Source organism: Ambystoma mexicanum, chromosome 7p (genome assembly GCF_040938575.1).
Source record: "Ambystoma mexicanum isolate Mex_15411 chromosome 7p, UKY_AmexF1_1, whole genome shotgun sequence".
NCBI classification, from domain to species: Eukaryota; Metazoa; Chordata; class Amphibia; order Caudata; family Ambystomatidae; genus Ambystoma; species Ambystoma mexicanum.
Window position 1 is genome coordinate 66,711,339 of NC_090939.1, and position 19,372 is coordinate 66,730,710.

General features: G+C 46.5%; 1 protein-coding gene across 1 annotated transcript in view; it reads right to left on the reverse strand.

Moving 5' to 3' along the window:
• LOC138525695 (uncharacterized) overlaps nucleotides 1–9,454 on the reverse strand; it is a 192,468-nt gene extending 183,014 nt beyond the window's left edge. The window contains exon 1 of the mRNA XM_069635787.1: nucleotides 9,271–9,454. Within this exon, the coding sequence (XP_069491888.1) occupies nucleotides 9,271–9,331 (61 nt within the window). The 5' untranslated portion in view covers nucleotides 9,332–9,454. The remainder of the gene's footprint in view (nucleotides 1–9,270) is intronic.
• Nucleotides 9,455–19,372: the final 9,918 nt, after the last annotated feature.

A 19,372-nucleotide genomic window follows, 5' to 3' on the forward strand; every position in this document is an offset into this window, starting at 1 on the left:
CTCAGATCTTGGCTTGGCTGGTGGAGCGCTTCCTGCTCGGCTCAGATCTTGGCTTCTGGTGGAGCGCTGCCTGCTCTGCTCAGATCTTGGCTGGTGGAGCGCTGCCTGCTCTGCTCAGATCTTGGCTTGGCTGGTGGAGCGCTTCCTGCTCGGCTCAGATCTTGGCTTCTGGTGGAGCGCTGCCTGCTCTGCTCAGATCTTGGCTTGGCTGGTGGAGCGCTGCCTGCTCTGCTCAGATCTTGGCTTGGCTGGTGGAGCACTCCCTGCTCTGCTCAGATCTTGGCTTCTGGTGGAGCGCTGCCTGCTCTGCTCAGATCTTGGCTTGGCTGGTGGAGCGCTGCCTGCTCTGCTCAGATCTTGGCTTGGCTGGTGGAGCACTGCCTGCTCTGCTCAGATCTTGGCTTCTGGTGGAGCACTGCCTGCTCTGCTCAGATCTTGGCTTGGTTGGTGGAGCGCTGCCTGCTCTGCTCACATCTTGGCTTCTGGTGGAGCGCTGCCTGCTCTGCTCAGATCTTGGCACCTGGTGGAGTGCTGCCTGCTCTGCTCAGATCTTGGCTTCTGGTGGAGCGCTGCCTGCTCTGCTCAGATCTTGGCTTGGTTGGTGGAGCACTGCCTGCTCTGCTCAGATCTTGGCTTGGCTGGTGGAGCGCTGCCTGCTCTGCTCAGATCTTGGCTTGGCTGGTGGAGCGCTGCCTGCTCTGCTCAGATCTTGGCTTGGCTGGTGGAGCGCTGCCTGCTCTGCTCAGATCTTGGCTTGGCTGGTGGAGCACTCCCTGCTCTGCTCAGATCTTGGCTTCTGGTGGAGCGCTGCCTGCTCTGCTCAGATCTTGGCTTGGCTGGTGGAGCGCTGCCTGCTCTGCTCAGATCTTGGCTTGGCTGGTGGAGCGCTGGCTGCTCGAGCTCCTGAGCTTCACAGTGAGGAAGCAAGGAGACTAGGATGTCCACCTCGTAGATGATGCAACAGGAATTCAGGGTGATGTGTTTGTTCAGCGCAAGCCAGTGCAGTTTGACGAGGGCCAGTGTGATGTGGTCGAATTTGTAGAGTTTTATGATGGGACATGCTGCCACATGTGGGACACTCCTCAGGGGAGCTACAGTGGTCTTCGGGAGGCCTTGCAGAAGAGCACCTCCACCATCCAGAAGAAGAGGGCTTGAATGATGCATTTGCATTTTCTTGCTGGAAAATAAGGGCCCGCTTTCTTCAGGAGAGAGACTTGGTACCATGCCGTTTGCATCTTGTAGAACCCAAGGGACTTAGAAGGGACCAGCTAGGGTGTGAAGCCCTTGAGGTTCCTGGCAGGGAGCCAGATCTGGGTATTTGGTGTTGTGTTGAGCTTTTAGGTCCATTGCCTATTGGGCCAGAGCAGGGACTGGGGAGTAGAGTTTTTTCCAGTCGAGTACGGTGTCCCACCACAGCTCCTCACACCAGGAAAGCATCAGCTATAAAGCAGCTACAAACAAAACACCACTCTGCGCGGAGAAGAAAATCGCCATCACCGGAGCCCAGTGCACCCCCAATAGCCACAACAGTGTGCGGATGGAAACAAAGAACTGCAAGGGGAGACATCATGGAATAGGCCCTTTCCTGGTGTGCACCCTGTCTCTGGAATAAGGTACCAACACAGATAAGACTAGCCTCCTTCACCCCACACTACAGGAAGGACCTGACGGCCAGACTCTTCAAAGAACATCTCACCAGTTGCTGATCGCTCAACCTGACTATACCTGTCCCCCTTCTGGAGTTCCCACTTGCCTCTGCCCCCTCTTACCCATCCCAGCTCCTCTGCTACCCCTGCACCTTTACTCGTATCCTCCTGGGCGCGCACCCTCTGTACAGCGCTCCATGGCTTTCCAGGTAGGTTTCTGCTTTATAAATCCCATACATAAGAAGATACAAAGTGGCGGTGCTGTCTACAGACCAGTGATTATTTGCCCATTTTGGCTGACCGACAGAGATCGGTCACAGGGTCAGGTCAGGGAGAAGAAGCGCTCAAGCACCTCTGCAGCTGCGCGCCCTCCACCTCCTAACTCCCCAATGCACGTGGGTCAAATGTGTGGGAGGGGAACCATGATTGTCAATGGGAGGGAACCATTCTCAAAGTGGGGTGTAGGCTTACTTTGAGGGTGATTATAATGAAGGCTATGCTGGTGTCTCACTTTTTTAGAAGGTGATTCGTAGGAATCAACAGACCCAGACACAAAACTGAGAATCAACAGCCTCACAGTACCTTTTATTTATTTATTTATTGGATATTTGTAAGGCGCCTATGCAACAAATGGTGTTTCAAGGCACCACAAGACAAAAAAAGGGGTAGGGGACAAGGGAGGAAAGATAACAATAATGGTCCTACTAGGCCCTGTGACATTCAGATCGTGCAAGTGCAGTAACAAGATGTACGAGGGAGAGGGGGGTGGGGGAAGTGCCAGTCTAAGCAAATGCAAAATGCTAGGGTGGGAAGGGAAGTGCAGGTGGAGGGGGGCAACGGGCTAGTCGAGTGCAAAGGGGACACCAGGAGGGCAAGTGCTGGGCAATTACATGGGGTGCAGGTGGTGAGGTTCTAAGTGCGAGGAGGGGGGTAGTAGGAAGGAGGCAGCCTGGTTCCCTGTAGAACTCAGAGGGAACCAAGCAGCCAGTCACTGCGGCAGAGGAGGGGGAGAGGGAAGGAAGAAGAGAAAAGGAGGGTCTTGAGGAACTTCCGGAACTTAAGGAGGTCCGGCTCAAGCTGAGAGGGGCAGGGAGACCCTCCCAGAGGGAGGCTCCTGTGGAGGAGAGACATCTACCCCCCCACTCTCTGCTTAGCGAAGCGTCTGATCTGCAGAGAGTTGGAGCTAGTCAAGGATTCTCGCTTTCTTTGCTTCTTCTTGTATAGTGTCTATCAAATGTTCACAATCAATCGAACCATGTCCCTTTCCCCGCTGCATGGGCGGCACCTTTCAGCTATCCTAAGTGCGGGAGATTTCTCATGCCACCTATCTGAGAATGATACCCGTCCTTAACCGAAGGGTTGAATCCAACAGTTGCTCTCACAGTTGCAATGGGTGCATGGGATGGATCGGGGCATTGGGCTGTACCTCGTTCTCTTGCACCATAGTTATGGGGGAGACCCACCGTCTGCTCTCTGGAATGAAAATGTGCTGCTCTCTGCTGTGTCCTGTTTAGCGGAGCCCGCCCTGGCCCCTTCTACCATCATGCGATTGGGTGGCATCCAGCAAATTACTGGCCACGCTAAGCCCGAAGGCCATCCGCACCCTACGCTCTTCCAACAAACTGCTCCGATTGTGGGGGGCAGTCAAGGAAGCCCTACAGCGAGGATGTACCTCCACCCTCCGCACTCATCCAAACACGATAGCACCTGCGCGCGCAGAAATTTGGACAGAGGAATAATGGGAGTGGTAGGCAAAGAAAGGCACTACAACTTGGCTTGGGTTTAAAATAAACGGAAATAAGTCCATTATTAATGTTAGAGGGTTACGTAATAGTGATCCACGTGAAACACTTGTGTACAGGCGCGTTATAAATGTCATATCATATCATATCATAGTGAGGGGGAACCTGGAGGCAACTGGTGCTAGAAGGGACCTAGGGGGGCTTATAACATTTCTGGGGCAAATGCCCATTCGTTCATGTGGCCGCATTGATATGATATGATATGATAGGCTATTTATAACGCGCGTGCAGCGTAATACCAAGAGGTTTCTAAGCACGGAGCAGAACACAGGCCTACCTCAGGTGTAGCTTTCATTGCAATCTCCTTGTGCCACCACCAAAACACCTTGGCAGTGCTTGGCGCACTACAAATACCATGACCCGTTGCCAGGTGTTGACCCAATAAAGCAGGGCCACCTACACTGATAAGTTGGCACCTTCCGGGATAGGCGCCTGGCGTTTGGTGCCCCTAGCTCACAAGCACACCCTGGCTTAGATGCAGAGGCGTGGGAAGGGAAATCCACAACATGCCCCCGACTCACCGACCCCAACGTCTTCCAACATTTGGTCCTAAGTGCCTCCCAACTGACCTATTGGTTCACACAAGCGCCAAAGTCACCCGCTGCCCTGTCTCATCCTCGTCTTGGAAGGATAGCTCAGGGGCAACGTGCTCGCCTGGGAAACAAGACGACATGGAGCACTACAGGTCCGATCCCGGGTCTGCGCTTAAATAACCATTCATATCATATCCTTTCTGCTGTATTTTTATTCACACTTCTTCATCTTCCAAAAAAACCTTATTGTTGGTCGTTTTCCTCCCAGGAGACCGGGGACATGTGTTTGAGTAATCGTTCCGGAAGCGCCTAGAACTGTGCAACTTTATATCACGTGCTTTCCGAGCAGCATGCGAAAATATAAAGAAATATCATTTTGAAACAATTGGATCGATTGATTGTGAACATTTCGTAGAAACTATAGAAGAGAAAAAGAAAGAGAATCCTCGACTGGTGAAAGAAAGGAACTTATTTGGGAACAAAGATACTGTCTAGGGGAGTATCTGACACTGTCTTGAACATGGGATGACTTCACCTTATATAATGACATTTCAGATAAAAAAGAAAAGACGCAAGTATTTGCTTTTTTTTGTTATTGTGTTACATGGTTTAACATATAAACCTTAACACACCAGAAGGAATTTTATAACAAAATTGAATACACAATAATATTACAAACTTGTATTAAATGCACATATAATCCAAATTTTAAAGATACACATATAATCCGAATTTAAAAGATACAAACTTCATTTTCTCTTAACCAATCTAAAATATAGTATACAATCAGTTAAAAATATAATAGATTAATTTTCAGAAGGATTCTATAAAGTGCAATCAGCTTAGACATGGGACAGTGCTAAAAGGCTCCCGAAGGAACTCCTATGGTGATGTTCTTAACTCTTGGATGAGCCTCCCAAACGAAAGTAGCCGTAAATCCTGGGATGGAGTATAATCCAGGGATTCGTATGAGCTGCCCAAACGAAAGTAGCCGTAAATCCTGGGATGGAGTATAATCCAGGGATACGTATGAGCTGCCCAAACGAAAGTAGCCGTAAATCCTGGGATGGAGTATAATCCAGGGATTCGTATGAGCTGCCCAAACGAAAGTAGCCGTAAATCCTGGGATGGAGTATAATCCAGGGATTCGTTGTTTATCTGGCAATGTCCACAACTCGGACCACTGAGGCCCTTTTTCTTCCATATAACGATTCCGTAGAGTGGGTAGGACACTTAGACGGAAACGTAGAATATGTATAAGTATTGTAATTGTTTATTTGTAAAGCGCTTATGCACAAGTGAAGTGCTTCAAAGTGCTTCAAGGCGGGAAGGGAACAAGGGGATATGTTGTCATTCTTAGGCCTTGAAGATTTCGAATGATCTAACAGCAATAATTAGCCTACTAGGCCAGAGGCATTTCTACTAGTGTAAGTGCATGACAAAGAGTGGGGGAGAACGGGGAGGGAGAGAAAAGTATATGCTAATGCGAAGTAACAGGTTAGATACAGAAGCACTGGGAGCAAGAGCTGATATCCGCGTATCTGCAGGGCCTGGTGGCAGTCAAAATTAAACAAATGTGATCGAGACTGAAATATTTCATCATCTGTTTTGATTATTTGGGCAAAGAAGACATTAATTTGTGCAGCAAATGTATATGTAAAATAGAGTTTAACTAAGAGACTTCTTTTGACAGCGACTCATAGTAGGATGCCAGGTTGCCATCATTTTATCATTGCTAAGGTTATGGCAGATTTTTCAGGACAAATTATATGAATGCACTCTTCCTTTCACCCCTTCCCAGCACTTGCGCGATCTGAATGACACCTGGCCTATTAAGATCGTTGTCTGTCCTCCCTTTGTTTCCCCCCCCCTTGCCTCGTCGCGCCTTGAATCACTTGTGCATAGGCGCGTTATAAATGCCATATCATATCTGTTTAGTTTTATGTGTTATTTTAAAAAGAAACTGTTCTGTAAGAACTTAGTTTCAAAATAAAAGTGTTGGAAGCATTTGAAACGTGCACTTCAGTGCACTTCACTGAGCGCTACCTGAGACAGCAGGTGTGTTTGTTTGGGGGTTTGGATTGTGCGCGGGAGGGGGTCGTTGTGATGGGGTTTGGGGGGAACGGGCGCAGGCCAGCAGGTAATCTAGGTCCACTGCTTCTTTTCGTGCACTTCTACCACTGCGTAGGCCATGATCTAATATTTCACCAGAATGAAGGCGAGCGGTTGTTTTTAATGGTTAACAAAACAGGAATATGTATATTAATCCTGTTGCAAAATCAATTAAAGAAACAGACTGTGAGTAGCAATCCCTGCTTTTAATCTACCAAATTTAGAAGTGTTTGCTTGATTTGTATATGTAGTCTTCCAGGGTGTGCCGCCGGCCCTCTGTGGGTTCGCCCCTGCCTTCTCTACGATGCGACATGTCTCTATGCGTTTTGGCACCCGCGCCGGGCGGCTTTCCTCACTGTTATACGCTCATGCTACCTTTTGTCATTTGGAGGGTAAGATTAATTCTAAACCTTTCAGCCATCGCCTCATTTGTAGGGTAAATACCTTTTTGGATCAATAGTGGAATTATCTGTTTGAATCATTACCCTATTGCATATATATATATACACAAAAACAGGAAAGGAACTCTGGGTAAGTTGCGTCGGTCACACCAACAGCACCTTATGTTGCTAACTCACGTGCCAGCATTTTGGCAAAATCCTTGGTTTAATAAAATACAATCCGCGGAGAGCCACAAAATGACAGCCCTTTATCATTGCAGACGCTACAGCTTTGGGGTTGTTAAAATACCATCCAAGCCAACCTGCAATAAGTAAAAGCAACTCCCGGCCCATGTTGCAGTCTCCTTAGAGCTCATCAGAGGAGTGTTCCTGGCCCAGGCATATTATTTTTCTGTGTCTGATCCAAGTACACCTTCATTTTCCATTGGAAGTGCACGCCCTGCGCGACATTTTTAGTGGTATTGGTTTACATATATATGTACTGTGTATGCAGGGCCTGCCTTAGGGCAGGGCCAGCTGGACGACTGCCCAGGGCGCCATCAGCCCCCATGCTAGCCAGCTCGGGGGAGTCTTTCACGGTCTTCCCACGGGCTGGTGTGGTGGGAGATGGCGCGGGAGGTGTCCTATTGAAACTGAATGCGCCCCGCTCTCGGGAGCTGAGTGCATTTAATAACAATAGGGCGGTGACGCTTTTGGTGTGTGTGTGTGTGTGTGTGTGTGTGTGTGTGTGTGTGTGTGTGTGTGTGTGTGTGTGTGTGTGTGTGTGTGTGTGTGTGTGTGTGTGTGTGTGTGTGTGTGTGTGTGTGTGTGTGTGTGTGTGTGTGTGTGTGTGTGTGTGTGTGTGTGTGTGTGTGTGTGTGTGTGTGTGTGTGTGTGTGTGTGTGTGTGTGTGTGTGTGTGTGTGTGTGTGTGTGTGTGTGTGTGTGTGTGTGTGTGTGTGTGTGTGTGTGTGTGTGTGTGTGTGTGTGTGTGTGTGTGTGTGTGTGTGTGTGTGTGTGTGTGTGTGTGTGTATATAAATCTCAGAGTTTCTGATTTTCGAATGTAGGCCGGTCTCCTTCTCCTGTGACACTTTCTCTCCCCATTTCTCTCATCCTCCCCCAGTTTCTCTGTGGCATTGCCTTTTAGAGACTTCCTTCACCCCACTTTCTCTAATCTGCATTTACCCCACTTTCTCTTCATTGCCATCCTTCCTTTCTCCTTTATTTCCTCTCTCTTTATTGCCACTTCCTCTCCTCTCATCCTACTCGTATTTCTACATCCTTCGTTCACTCCTTTTCTTGCTTGCTTTTCACTCCACCACTCTCTCTTTCCTTTCCACCCCTCCTGACTTGCACCTTTGCACTGATCTCTCGTTCTCTCCGCTCTCCTCGGCCACCAATAGGCACTCTTCTTTTTATCCCACTTTCTTCCATCCCTTTCCGCCTCCATTTTCCCCTTTAACACTCTTCCTCTTTTTCCCTCCATTTTACACTTTACCTGTTATCCTTCATTCTCCCCTCCCAATCCTTCTTCCTACCTCTCTTTATCACCAATAGGCCATCCCTGCCACTGCCCTTTCAGTCCTTCGCTCCTTAGCCTGCCTGCCATCCCTCTTTCTCTCCCACTCACTTCTCCTTATCACTTCGCCACCATGAGTTACTCTTCTTTTTGACCCACCTTCTCCCCTTTCTTTCTGTGGGCTTTCACTGTGGTTTCCCTTTCTGTCTTTTGCTCCTCCCCCCCTTTTCCCCACAACCCCTCTCTTGCCTTCACTCCAGTCTCCAATCTAGTCTTCACTTATCCTATCACTTTCTGTCCTTTACTCACACTCCCTTCGCCCCCAATTCCTCCCGTTCATTCTCTATGTGCCCGGGCAATCTACTTGTTCCTAAATACGCTCCTCTTCTTATCTCTGATCCCCCCTCGTGCATACTCCCTTCTCTCCTCGCATTTCCTATTCACCTTCCTCTTCACCTTCCTCTTTATCACTTGTGCACCCATCCCCTTCTTTCCCCACTCTTTCTTTAGCTCTTTTTTCTTCACCCTCCCCATAGTCTTCTATTTCTGCCTTTCGCTCCTTCATTCCTTTCTTAGTTCTCGTTTTCATACCCCTTTCTCTCCTCTCCTTGCCGTAATCCCCAACTGACCCCTCCTTCCTACCATCTTTTTTAGTTTCGGCTATTAGGAGGCGATAAGGGGCCATCTATAATCGACAACGATTGCATTGCAGTACAGTTAGGGAGAAATGGCATATGAGGAGGGACACAAAGCGTGTAAACAGTGTTTCGTTACCCTCCAATATAATGCCCATGGCCTTGCTTATCCCTATGGCCCTTCCCATCCCCTTCCGGTCCTCCCCGTCCAAAACACATCCTCCTGGGATCTCTTCCAACTAGCTTTATCAAGCCTCACCATCACACTTTCTGGGTTTTTCCAAAGCAGAGTTCATGATTTAATTGGGGGCTGCAAACACACTACAGGTGCAATAAAGATGTCTTAACCAGCTCTGCCTACAGCCACTCAATGTATAAGCACTATGCATGTCCTTCCCTGAAGTCCTGTTAAAAGCAAGCATTGGCAAAGCCAACCGTTTTGGCGTGTGAATAAGTATTAGTCTTTTGATGGGCACTGCTATTAGATGCCCAGGTACTGGCACCATTTTGCAGCTGCTACCATCAATGGCCAGTTAATACCACTACGGCAATGCCTGGCAAATGCTGCCTTTCCCATGCATACACAAAAGCCAAACCCGGCATTACCAATGCCTGTTTTCTATTCCCAATCATCCAGTCTTACCTGCAGCTCGAGCCTGCAGCAGGGCCAGCAGACAGGCCACAGGGAAGTGCAGGCACGGCATCCTTTGATGGCTTCTCGCGAGGAGTGAGGTTTGAGGAGGCTGCTTGGTCTATGAGTAGAGCTAGAAGTTGCAGAGGAAGTGAAGACACAGCCTACAGGACCCAGGCCGACCAGGTGCGACCACATGTTAAAAATAACGCCTGCCTTCCGTACTTCTCCGTCTGGCTGCACCGCGTGGCACGCTACAACAATCTTATCTGCCACAGCCCCGGCTAAATTAACTCACGGGGAATTTTGAGAGTGATTTCTGTCTTTCTCTTCCCCCTTTGCAGTAAGCCATTAGAGCTTCCTTGGGGTTGGCAAGTCCCCCAGAGTCTAGATTGGTGGCCGTGTGCAGGGTCGCCTGGGGCAAAAAATTGTCCCGGTCACCAAGGAAAAAGTGGCCCACAGTTGCAAATGGCAATTCATTCTTTTTCTGTCAGACTGATTGAAAATCTGATGCAATGTCAACAATATTTATTCAGCAAAAATGGTCAAAACTACTAGCCACATAGTGAAGTAACTCATCAAACTGGCCCACATTGGCCAGAAAAGTGGCCCACTTTGACCCACACTAGCATTTGGGATTTTTGGTTCGGCATTGCCCTATAGGCCAGTCCGAGTCTGCACATGACACAAGACTCAAATGCGACAGGACTGGCGCGCTGCAGTGCTTCTCCCCTCCACCTCTTTACCACTTCACAAGGCACCCCTCAGTGAGAGCCTTGCGAGGGGGACAACGAACAAACCAACTTTTACCGCTCTGACGACCAGGATCGTCACGAGGGGGGGCAGGAGGGGCAAACTGCCCATGGGCTCGCACTTGCCAGGGGCCTCGCGGTACCTTCTCCTCGGTAGTAATAAGGCCGCACAGTCCTCCCGTGTCCTTTATTCACACGGGGGACTGTGCTGTCTTCTCTTTGCCCCTGCAATGATGTTGCTGTTTTTTGCAAAGCCGTTTGGCTGCGCGACAAACCGCAAAATAATGGGAGACAACAGGGCTCAGAAGCAGTGGCGTCGCTAGGGGGGGCCTGGGGAGGGCCAGTGCCCCCCTTATGAGATCGTATGCCCCCTCTTGAGTCCCCCCTGCCTAAGGTGAGCCATGATTTTGTTCTCTGTGCGTGGTGTTACTTGTGACACTCACTGACGCAAATGTCTGCATATCACACAGCAATACTCCTTTTGTCTCAAAGCTAGTAGTGATTGAGCAGCTTGCAGCTCCTCCCATCAGAATGCAGTCCTCCATAGTGTGAAGAGCAGCTTGCAGCCCCTGCCATCAGAATACAGCCATCCATAGTGTGCAGAGCAGCTTGCAGCCCCTGCCATCAGAATGTAGCCCAGCAAACTGCTAATGATGGGCCATTAGCCACTGAATAGTTTCCTGCCTGCATTCTGATGGTAGGGGAGGTGCAATGGGGTGTGGGTAGTTGGCGTGCGCAAAAGCCTCTCTCCAGGAGTGCCTGTGATGTCACACATTACCTTTCATAGGCAGCCGCCCCACTTTTGTCTGTGACCCCCCTACTTTTGTCTTTGGCCCCTTCTGTGCCCCTCCTAAATTTGATTCCTGGCGACGCCACTGCTCAGAAGTGAGCTCTACTGCCTCCCGTTATTCAGCTGACAACGCAGACATGCTGATTGACAAGGGAGGAGACAGGCAGCGTGTCTACGTGTCGGAGTGAAGGAAGGGCCATCCGCTTCTGAAGGGTGCATGGAGGTAAATTTAGTGTTTTATTTATTTTAAATTAAATGTATATATACATATGTGTAATGAGTATGTATATGTGTATGAATGCATGCGTGCATGTTGGTGTTTATGTTAGCGTCAACTATGTGTTTTTTATGTATGCATGCATGTAAGGAGTTGTGTGACTGGAGGATGAGTGCATCTATGAAAGTGTGGTATGTGAGTGGGTGTGCCAGCCCCCACCCCTAAATTTAGCAGCCCTGCAGGCCACTTAATTAAGGGGTGGGGTGGGATTCAATTACCTAAATATGTATGCACATGAATGCAGGTGCTAACAGCGAAATGTTTTATGTTACTAATTGCAGGGCCTTTCTTAACAGCGAAGCCCAGGCACCGTTTAACGTCTGTGTCCTGTTGCGTCTGGCCACAGCTCCGTTGGTCAGCCCAGCAGGGACTGGATGACAGTTCTGAAAGCGGATAGTGAGTGGGGTCAATAAATCCATTGCGCCATCGGTCTCCCCACTAAGGGAGGGCATCTGGGCCTTTCAGCTTTTACAGTTGAAATGGGCCCCCAAGCAACTGCCACCATGTTGGCAGTTTTATGACACAAAAACCTATTGATAATCTGCAGCTTTTAACCCCCGCACTGCATTATTTTGACTTCATTATTGATTTAAGCACTCCACAGGTGCCTTGGCCTATTTTTCAAATCTGTAATCCAAGGGGTGCCCCACAAACATCAAAAAGAAATGGGCCCCGACCAGCCCTGATGTATCTTCAGCCAGCCCTTCTCCCACGTCCCTCCCAATTCCCTGAGCCCAGCTAGGAAGCTGAATAGCTATTGCACCTTCCCTTTGGCCATTGTCGCACCTTTTACCCCAACTCAGAGGTTGTTTACTTTCATAATGCTATGCTAGTCTCGGGAGAGGTGGGCCATCTAAAAGCTGAGAACAGAAGTTAAGACTTTGGCTTTATCAAAGTGAGTCTGTTGATATCGCGTTGCTCGGCCTTTGTGCTCCCGATGTTTGATGCTGATGCCGCTCCTTAATGAGTGCTACGGGCTGGCCACACATCGAAAGAGGCCATCGGCCTCAAAGTGGGAGGGCTTCAGCCCTGCCCATCCAAGGGCTGGCACAGCCCATGCAGCCAGGTCGAGTCAACAAAGCCCAATATTTCAGGAGGGGGCTAGAGCCCGATCTGCTCAAATGTGTTGCTCCACTGCATGGCATTCCTTGTGTTTGGGTTATTATGTGTGCCACCAATAAGCCAAAACTAATGCTTTAGCGAACAAACAATGGTGGAAATAGACTTTTTTTACTGTGGCATCCCTCCTACCGCAGTGAAAGGGGCCGGGTACATCGATGGAAGGATTAGGAGGGCGTAAGGCAGGTATTGTAGTCATCCCCAAGAACATAATGCCAGTAAGACTGAGAACCATCTCATTGGGACCCTTGCGCCGGTTTTCCCCCTCTCATTCTGGCCACCCTCTTTGGGCCATCATCCTTTACCTTCCTGTGAGGCAAAAAACCTTGGTGTCATCTTCGACTCCACTCCCCATTCCCCTCCCGCTCCCTGGCACTTCTCCCTCTCGGTCCCCACTGCACTGTAGCACCGTCGCACTTGCATGATCTGAATGTCACAAGGCCTAGTAAGATAGCTTATCTTGTCCTCGCTCTGTCTTCCCTCCCTTGTCTTGTCATGCCTTGAAACACTTGTGCACAGGTGCGTTATAAATGACTTACGCCATATCATAACATTTACCTCTTCCCCTCAGAGGATTTACCATCAGCAAAGTTCAAAATCTGCATCCCTTTTAAACCTAAAGAATGCACTTCAATATTTCCAGTACAGTGCAACATTGACAAGGGATTTCACAAGGGCTACCGCTCAGACCTTCTAGTGGTCTTGTGGGGAAGTGCCTCACTTTCAAACCTAGCGACCACGGTTCAAAGCCCTGCCCAACATAGTTTAAAGCATCACAGCATTCTAAAATAAACGTATAGTGCACATAGATTTCCCAGATTGTGGAGCTTTATCTGAGGTCTGGTGAGTAATTCTTTTCCAAATTCCAGTCCCAATGAAAGCATTGAGAACAGATAGGGAGAAATGGCAGATGAGGAGGGACACAAAGCTTGTAGATGTTGTTTAGTTATTTGCGCATCCAATGACTTCTCATGGCCATGCTAATCTCTATGGCAATTCGCACCCAGTTCCAGCCCTGCCCACCCAAAACACTTCCTTATAGGAACTCTTTGAGCTAGCTTTAATCAAGCCTTGCCATCAAACTTTGCCCTCACAGTGTCTGTGAGTGTTTTCTCAAAGGAGTCTTCTGAGAGGTAATGACTTAGTTGGAGTAGCAAGCTCTATGCATTTTTGAAGCAGAACACATAAATATCTGCCCGTTTACAAAACAGACAGCTGCTGTTCCTCGCAAAGGACTGCTCCCCTGTCAGTGAACGCAGACGCGGCAAGACGGGCCGTGTTGAGCAGTAACTCTATGCAGCATTGCAGTATTAAGTTTGAACCAGTCAGGCAGAATACTGGGCAGATGGCTCCTATTCGACTGCAATAAAGTGGTTTTCCATATCCCCGGGTGGGCCAGACCCAGGTGCTACATTAACGGATATCGACAACATTACAAGGGAGCCGAGGAATCCCCCTTTTTTTGAATCACGATCAGTCCCTGTTTCTAAGAACACCTGGAGCATTTGTCAAACAATGTTACTCCCTTTCTCTGGGAGGCGATGGATGTAATTCAATGAATGTTGACAGGAAAGGCACACAGTTTTGGAATCTGGAATACAAAGACAAGACAGACTTACCACTGGCCAAACAGACTCAACACCTACCACTGTGTCAGAAATATTTACCCTTGTATATGTCCTGATGAGGGCATGGTTAGTGAAAGTACATCTGGCACCATGCTCGCAACTCGAGTAGACATGTTAATATCTCAAGTTCTATGTTTTTTGGATCTCAGTTGTTCTCTTTGGTCGACAAAAATAATTTGTGGCAATTGGAAATATTAGAAGAAAACTGTTAATATATGGCAAATAGATTGGAAGACTGATGCATTGATAGAAAACACAAAATGATGTTGGTCGAACTGACGTCCCTTGTTTTTTAGACATTGCGTGGCTTTAGGATTGCGTGGATTCTGCACAGGTCCGAGTGGTTATAGAATGGGTATGTATAGAATGGGTAGCAATGAATGAGGATGTATGATCACAGTATGGTGTAAGGTTAAACATGATGAAATTGTTTGAAATACAGACTTCGTGGTATGTTCTGTAATGGAGTTTTAACGATTGCTGTTTTTTGTATATTGTCTCAAATATATATTGATATATGATGAATGAAAAAAGAAAACAATAAGAATAAAATAATTAAATAAATTGCAAAACTTGATTTTGGAAATTCTCTTTGTAAGAAGGTATTATATTGAACACATTTTTGAATAATTTGAACGCGGCGAGAGTCTGTACATGTTCCTTGGTAACTGTACTTTTTTGTGATGTTAGCTGCAGTTGTAAGCACAGTACCGGTGTAATGCAAATGTCTTGACTAGGTCTGCCTTTAGCCACTCGATTTAAAAGCACCCTGCGTGTCTTTTACTGAAGTCCTGTTAAAAACAAACACTGACAAAGGCAACGGTCTCAGTTACTCAAACCATTTTGCACCTTCTAACCTCAATGGTGAGTTAATACCAATACAGCAGTGCCTTTCCTGTGCCTACACAAAATCCCAAACAGTTAGCATTGCAAATGCTTGTTTTTCTTTGCTCTTGATGCACACGACTATACACCAGGGTTAAAGTAAACATACTATTTGGCTAAACTGGCCCACCTTGAATTTAGGCCAATCTAGCCAGTAATAACACTTACGGTGCACAGTCAGCTTCGACATACTTTCTGCGGCATGGCATTCTTAGAGGCTGGGAGTCCGTACATGGTAATAATGACATATATTGGTGCAGCCTGCATGGACATACATGGGAACAACAAGCAGGAATATAATTTTTGTACTAAGATATGTTGTGTGCAAAGGCGGCATGAAATGATTTGGAAAATGTTCCTGTGCACGGTTGATGACTTGCAACTATTGGCTTTTTTCCATGTGCTTCCATACAAAACCAATTACAAACTGTATGTATTTCTACCCAATTTTGCAAAGAAAGTGCTGTAAAATGCATAATTGTAACCCAATGTTTCAAACATTTTCTTGGGAGTGAGAAACCGCCTCAAGCAGCCCTTGTTTGGTTTGGGCTCCTTCACTGTGCTCTGTCGATCCTGCATAATTGGCTTAAACATTTATGCCTCCACCAGCCTCCACTGTGCATCACCTTACCTGTCTGCCACTGTGTATGATGTGTGTTTTAATGCGCACACAGGGGCAGGGTGCTCCTTAATGCTGCATCACGCACCGCATGCCGTCATGCCATCCTGTATATGTTTATGCATAAGATACAAAAGCTAGTCTGACATAAACCTTTCTTCAGGAGAGAATTCTAACTTTGCTGTAGTTGATGATTTGCAGTTGTAGAAATAAACCATGTTTGGGTTCCTCCACACAAACTCAAGGGGAGATTTCTCGAGTCTCCAATTTGCAGGGGTGCCGCAGCTGGCCCAGTCCAAAAAACATAAGTGGGCCTCACCAAATGTTTTGCCCCGGGCCTCACCACATCTTGTGACAGCCCTGCTGACGACCACAGTTGTGTCAGGTGCCCATTTCGGCCAATCAGGCAAAGCCGGCTGTGAAAGCTCCTCTTGCGATTGTGTCTGCATTGGTGCTGCACTGGTGCTGCACGTGCTTGGAGGTGCATGGCTCACTCGTTTGAACTGTGTCAGAGTGCTCTACTGTTCTCTGCTTTTTGTTCGCCATTCTCAACATCCAAAGTGTGTGTGATATGCGTTCACATTCTGTTCACATTAAGTTCCGTTTTTTTTATTTCTGAGTTACATTATGTTTTCTTTGTAGTTTGATAGCGGCCAGACTTTTACATTGCATGACATGTGTTGCTTCTGAATGTTTTTCTTCTATGTGTATTCACATTATCCCATTTGCAGAACAGGCTTTGCATGGTTTGTGCAACAAGTTCTTGCGTTTTTGCAGCAGGTCGTCTCGCTATTGCAATTCACTCTCTATCACCTGGTGCAGCAGGCTGTGTGCATTTTTGCAGCCGGTCCTAAATCTATTGCAGTTGATCTACCCTGAGCAGCGGACTCTGTGTATTTTTACAGCAGGTCCTCTGCCTATTGCAGTTGACCTAACTGGTGCAGTAAGCTCTATGCATTTTTGCAGCAGACCATATGCCTATTGCAGTTGACCTACTTGGCAAAGCAGGCTCTATGCATTTTTGCAGCAGACCCTATGCCTATTGCAGTTGACCTACTTGGCAAAGCAGGCTCTATGCATTTTTGCAGCAGGCCTTATGCCTATTACCGTTGGCCTACCTGGTGTATCAGGCTCTATGCATTTTTGCAGCAGACCCTATGCCTATTGCAGTTGACCTACTTGGCAAAGCAGGCTCTATGCATTTTTGCAGCAGACCCTATGCCTATTGCCATTGGCCTACCTGATGTATCAGGCTCTATGCATTTTTGCAGCAGACCCTATGCCTATTGCCATTGGCCTACCTGATGTATCAGGCTCTATGCATTTTTGCAGCAGCCTATGCCTATTTCCATTGGCCTACTTGGCAAAGCAGGCTCTATGAATTTTTTCAGCAGGCCCTATGCCTATTGCTGTTGGCCTACCTGGTGTATCAGGCTCTATGCATTTTTGCAGCAGACGCTATGCCTATTGCAGTTGACCGACTTGGATAAGCAGGCTCTATGCATTTTATGTTGCAGGCCCTATGCCTATTGATGTTGGCCTACCTGGTGCAGCAGGCTCTATTGCATTTATTTATTTATGTATTGTTATAGTTGTCTTTAGTTCAAATAACTTTTACAACTTGTTACAAATTATCATTCACATAAAATACCATACAAAAAAATCAATAAAATATTTCAATCAACCATCAACAACAATCATAATTCATAAAACCCCACTACATGCATAATCACGAACTATTCATATTCAACCGTTTATCTTACTTCTAAAATGTGGCTACAAAAATGTATTTCCTGTCACTTTTCAATACTTCTAAATAGACATAATTTTGTTCACACATAGGTTCAGTTACACTATATGTTACTGACCATGATTATAATTCATACTTTTACACACTTATGCACATATTCATATAACTAGCAATTTAGCATGATCAGCGGACAGGTGTGCAATGTGCTAAATATCAATGCAAGTTTAATCACTTTTCTTGGATTCAAGAATAATTTCAGCTGCAGTCCACACTTTGTACAGAGAGATGATCATTGATTCAGTAGAAGTATTTAGACAATAATTCCCAAAATGCATTGTAGGAATACTATCATAATGGTGTACACACCGCTTGCATGTGCACATATGTACTGATGCTAAAACAGGACACTCAGAATGTGTCTAACAGTCTCTAGATTTTCTACTACATTGCAGATCCTGTAGTATCATTGGTTTTTTGATCATTTCCATTGAGAGCCATGCGTTGCCCTGACCGGTAATTGATTGGTTCTCATTAATAACCGGAATCTGCGAACTTCAGGATTACGACATCGTATTAAATACATTTGAGGACAGTGATATGTATGAACAATACCAGCTAATTGATGATCATTATGGAGTTTTCTCATGTGCATGAAGTTGTTCTCCCAGTGCTTTTTCTCCACTTTTTCTTTAAATGCAGCTTTGATGGTTCTATACCGGCCTCAGTGAGAACGGTCAATGAACCAATTTAGTTCAGTATAATGATCATTACACATGCCATCATATCTATTGGTAGCTTTGATCTTCTTAAGTTGAGTTACATCTTTCCGAAGGATACGTAGCACAGGGTGGCAGATAGCCTTAAAAGGGAGTAGTCCTCTTTGCTGGAGAATAAAGGCTTTTAAGGATACCAGTCCAAATTCCACTCTAATATACTGTATTGGACAGGATGGCGGACGGCCAAGATCATTTCGCCAGAAATAACCCTCTATTTTATCTAGCCATTATATATTTTTGATGGAGAGCGCCTCGAATCCATAAGCAATCACAGGGACAAGCCACTGCATATATCACACCATTATGCCCTTTAAAGAATAACCTGCATAATTCGATACAAAACTTCGCACAAGCGTTGCTAATTGTTTTGCTCGTTGAGTCTTGCTATTAAAGCCTGATATCCAATTCGGCTATCTAAAATCACTCCCAAGTACTTATATGACTCCGTATACTCAATGGTTACCCAACTTAATACCATTTTGGGTCTGTTCACCTTCCTAGACGCAAAGAGCTTTATTTGAGATTTTTTTAGATTGATGCTCAAACTGGGTTCAATGGTAAAGCATCCTACCTCGTCTAAGATTGTTTTCATACCTTTGACTGTATGATCGACGATGTCTAGATCATCAGCATACAATAATGCAGTGGCTGTAGTCATTCCGAATTAAATGGGCAATTAGCATGTTTTTCCAATCGTCTTATAAGAAATGCTAAATAAAGGTTAAATAACTGGGCAGCAAGCAAACATCCTTGTTTGACTCCTTTATTAATTCTGAAGGGTCTAGACAATCGACCTTCATTATCCATCAGTACCTGCGCAGTATTATTAGAATGGAGCTTTACTAATATCTCCAATAACCATTTCGGGCACTTAATTTCCGAAAGTATCTCCCATAACTTTGTACGGCAGACACTATCGAAAGCAGAGCTAAAATCGATGAATGTAACATAGACTGATGGATGAGGTCTCGATTTAGCTCGTGATGTTATTGCATCAAGAAGGCGGACATTATACATAGTGCTGGAACCAGATCTAAATCCAGACTGAAAGGGATGTAATAACTGGTTTTCATTGGCCGAGCACCGCAAATGGTCCAACACTATGGCAGCAAATACTTTGCTGGTCCTATCTAATAAGGATAGTAGTCGATCATTTTCTGCTGCAGTTCTCATGCCAGCCTTAAAAACAGGTATTAGTATGGATGTTGTTCATGATGTAGGTATGTTTTTCTCTTTACGTACTTTTTTACATAATATGTAAATCATCTGAGACCAACCGAGCGGGTCCTATTTAATGACCATCGAGGCAAGCCCATTCGGGCCCGGGGCTCTTGAGTTTTTCATTTTGCCGATAATCACAAGGATATGTTTCCTAGAAAATGTCAGCGGCCACTCTTTCGCTGTTTCACCTACATTAGCAGCTGGTAGGTCAACATACATGATATTTGTCAAATATTCTACCCATGTATCCTCCCCTATTTCATTTAGTGGGTGAGAAATAGAATTACCCCCAACTTT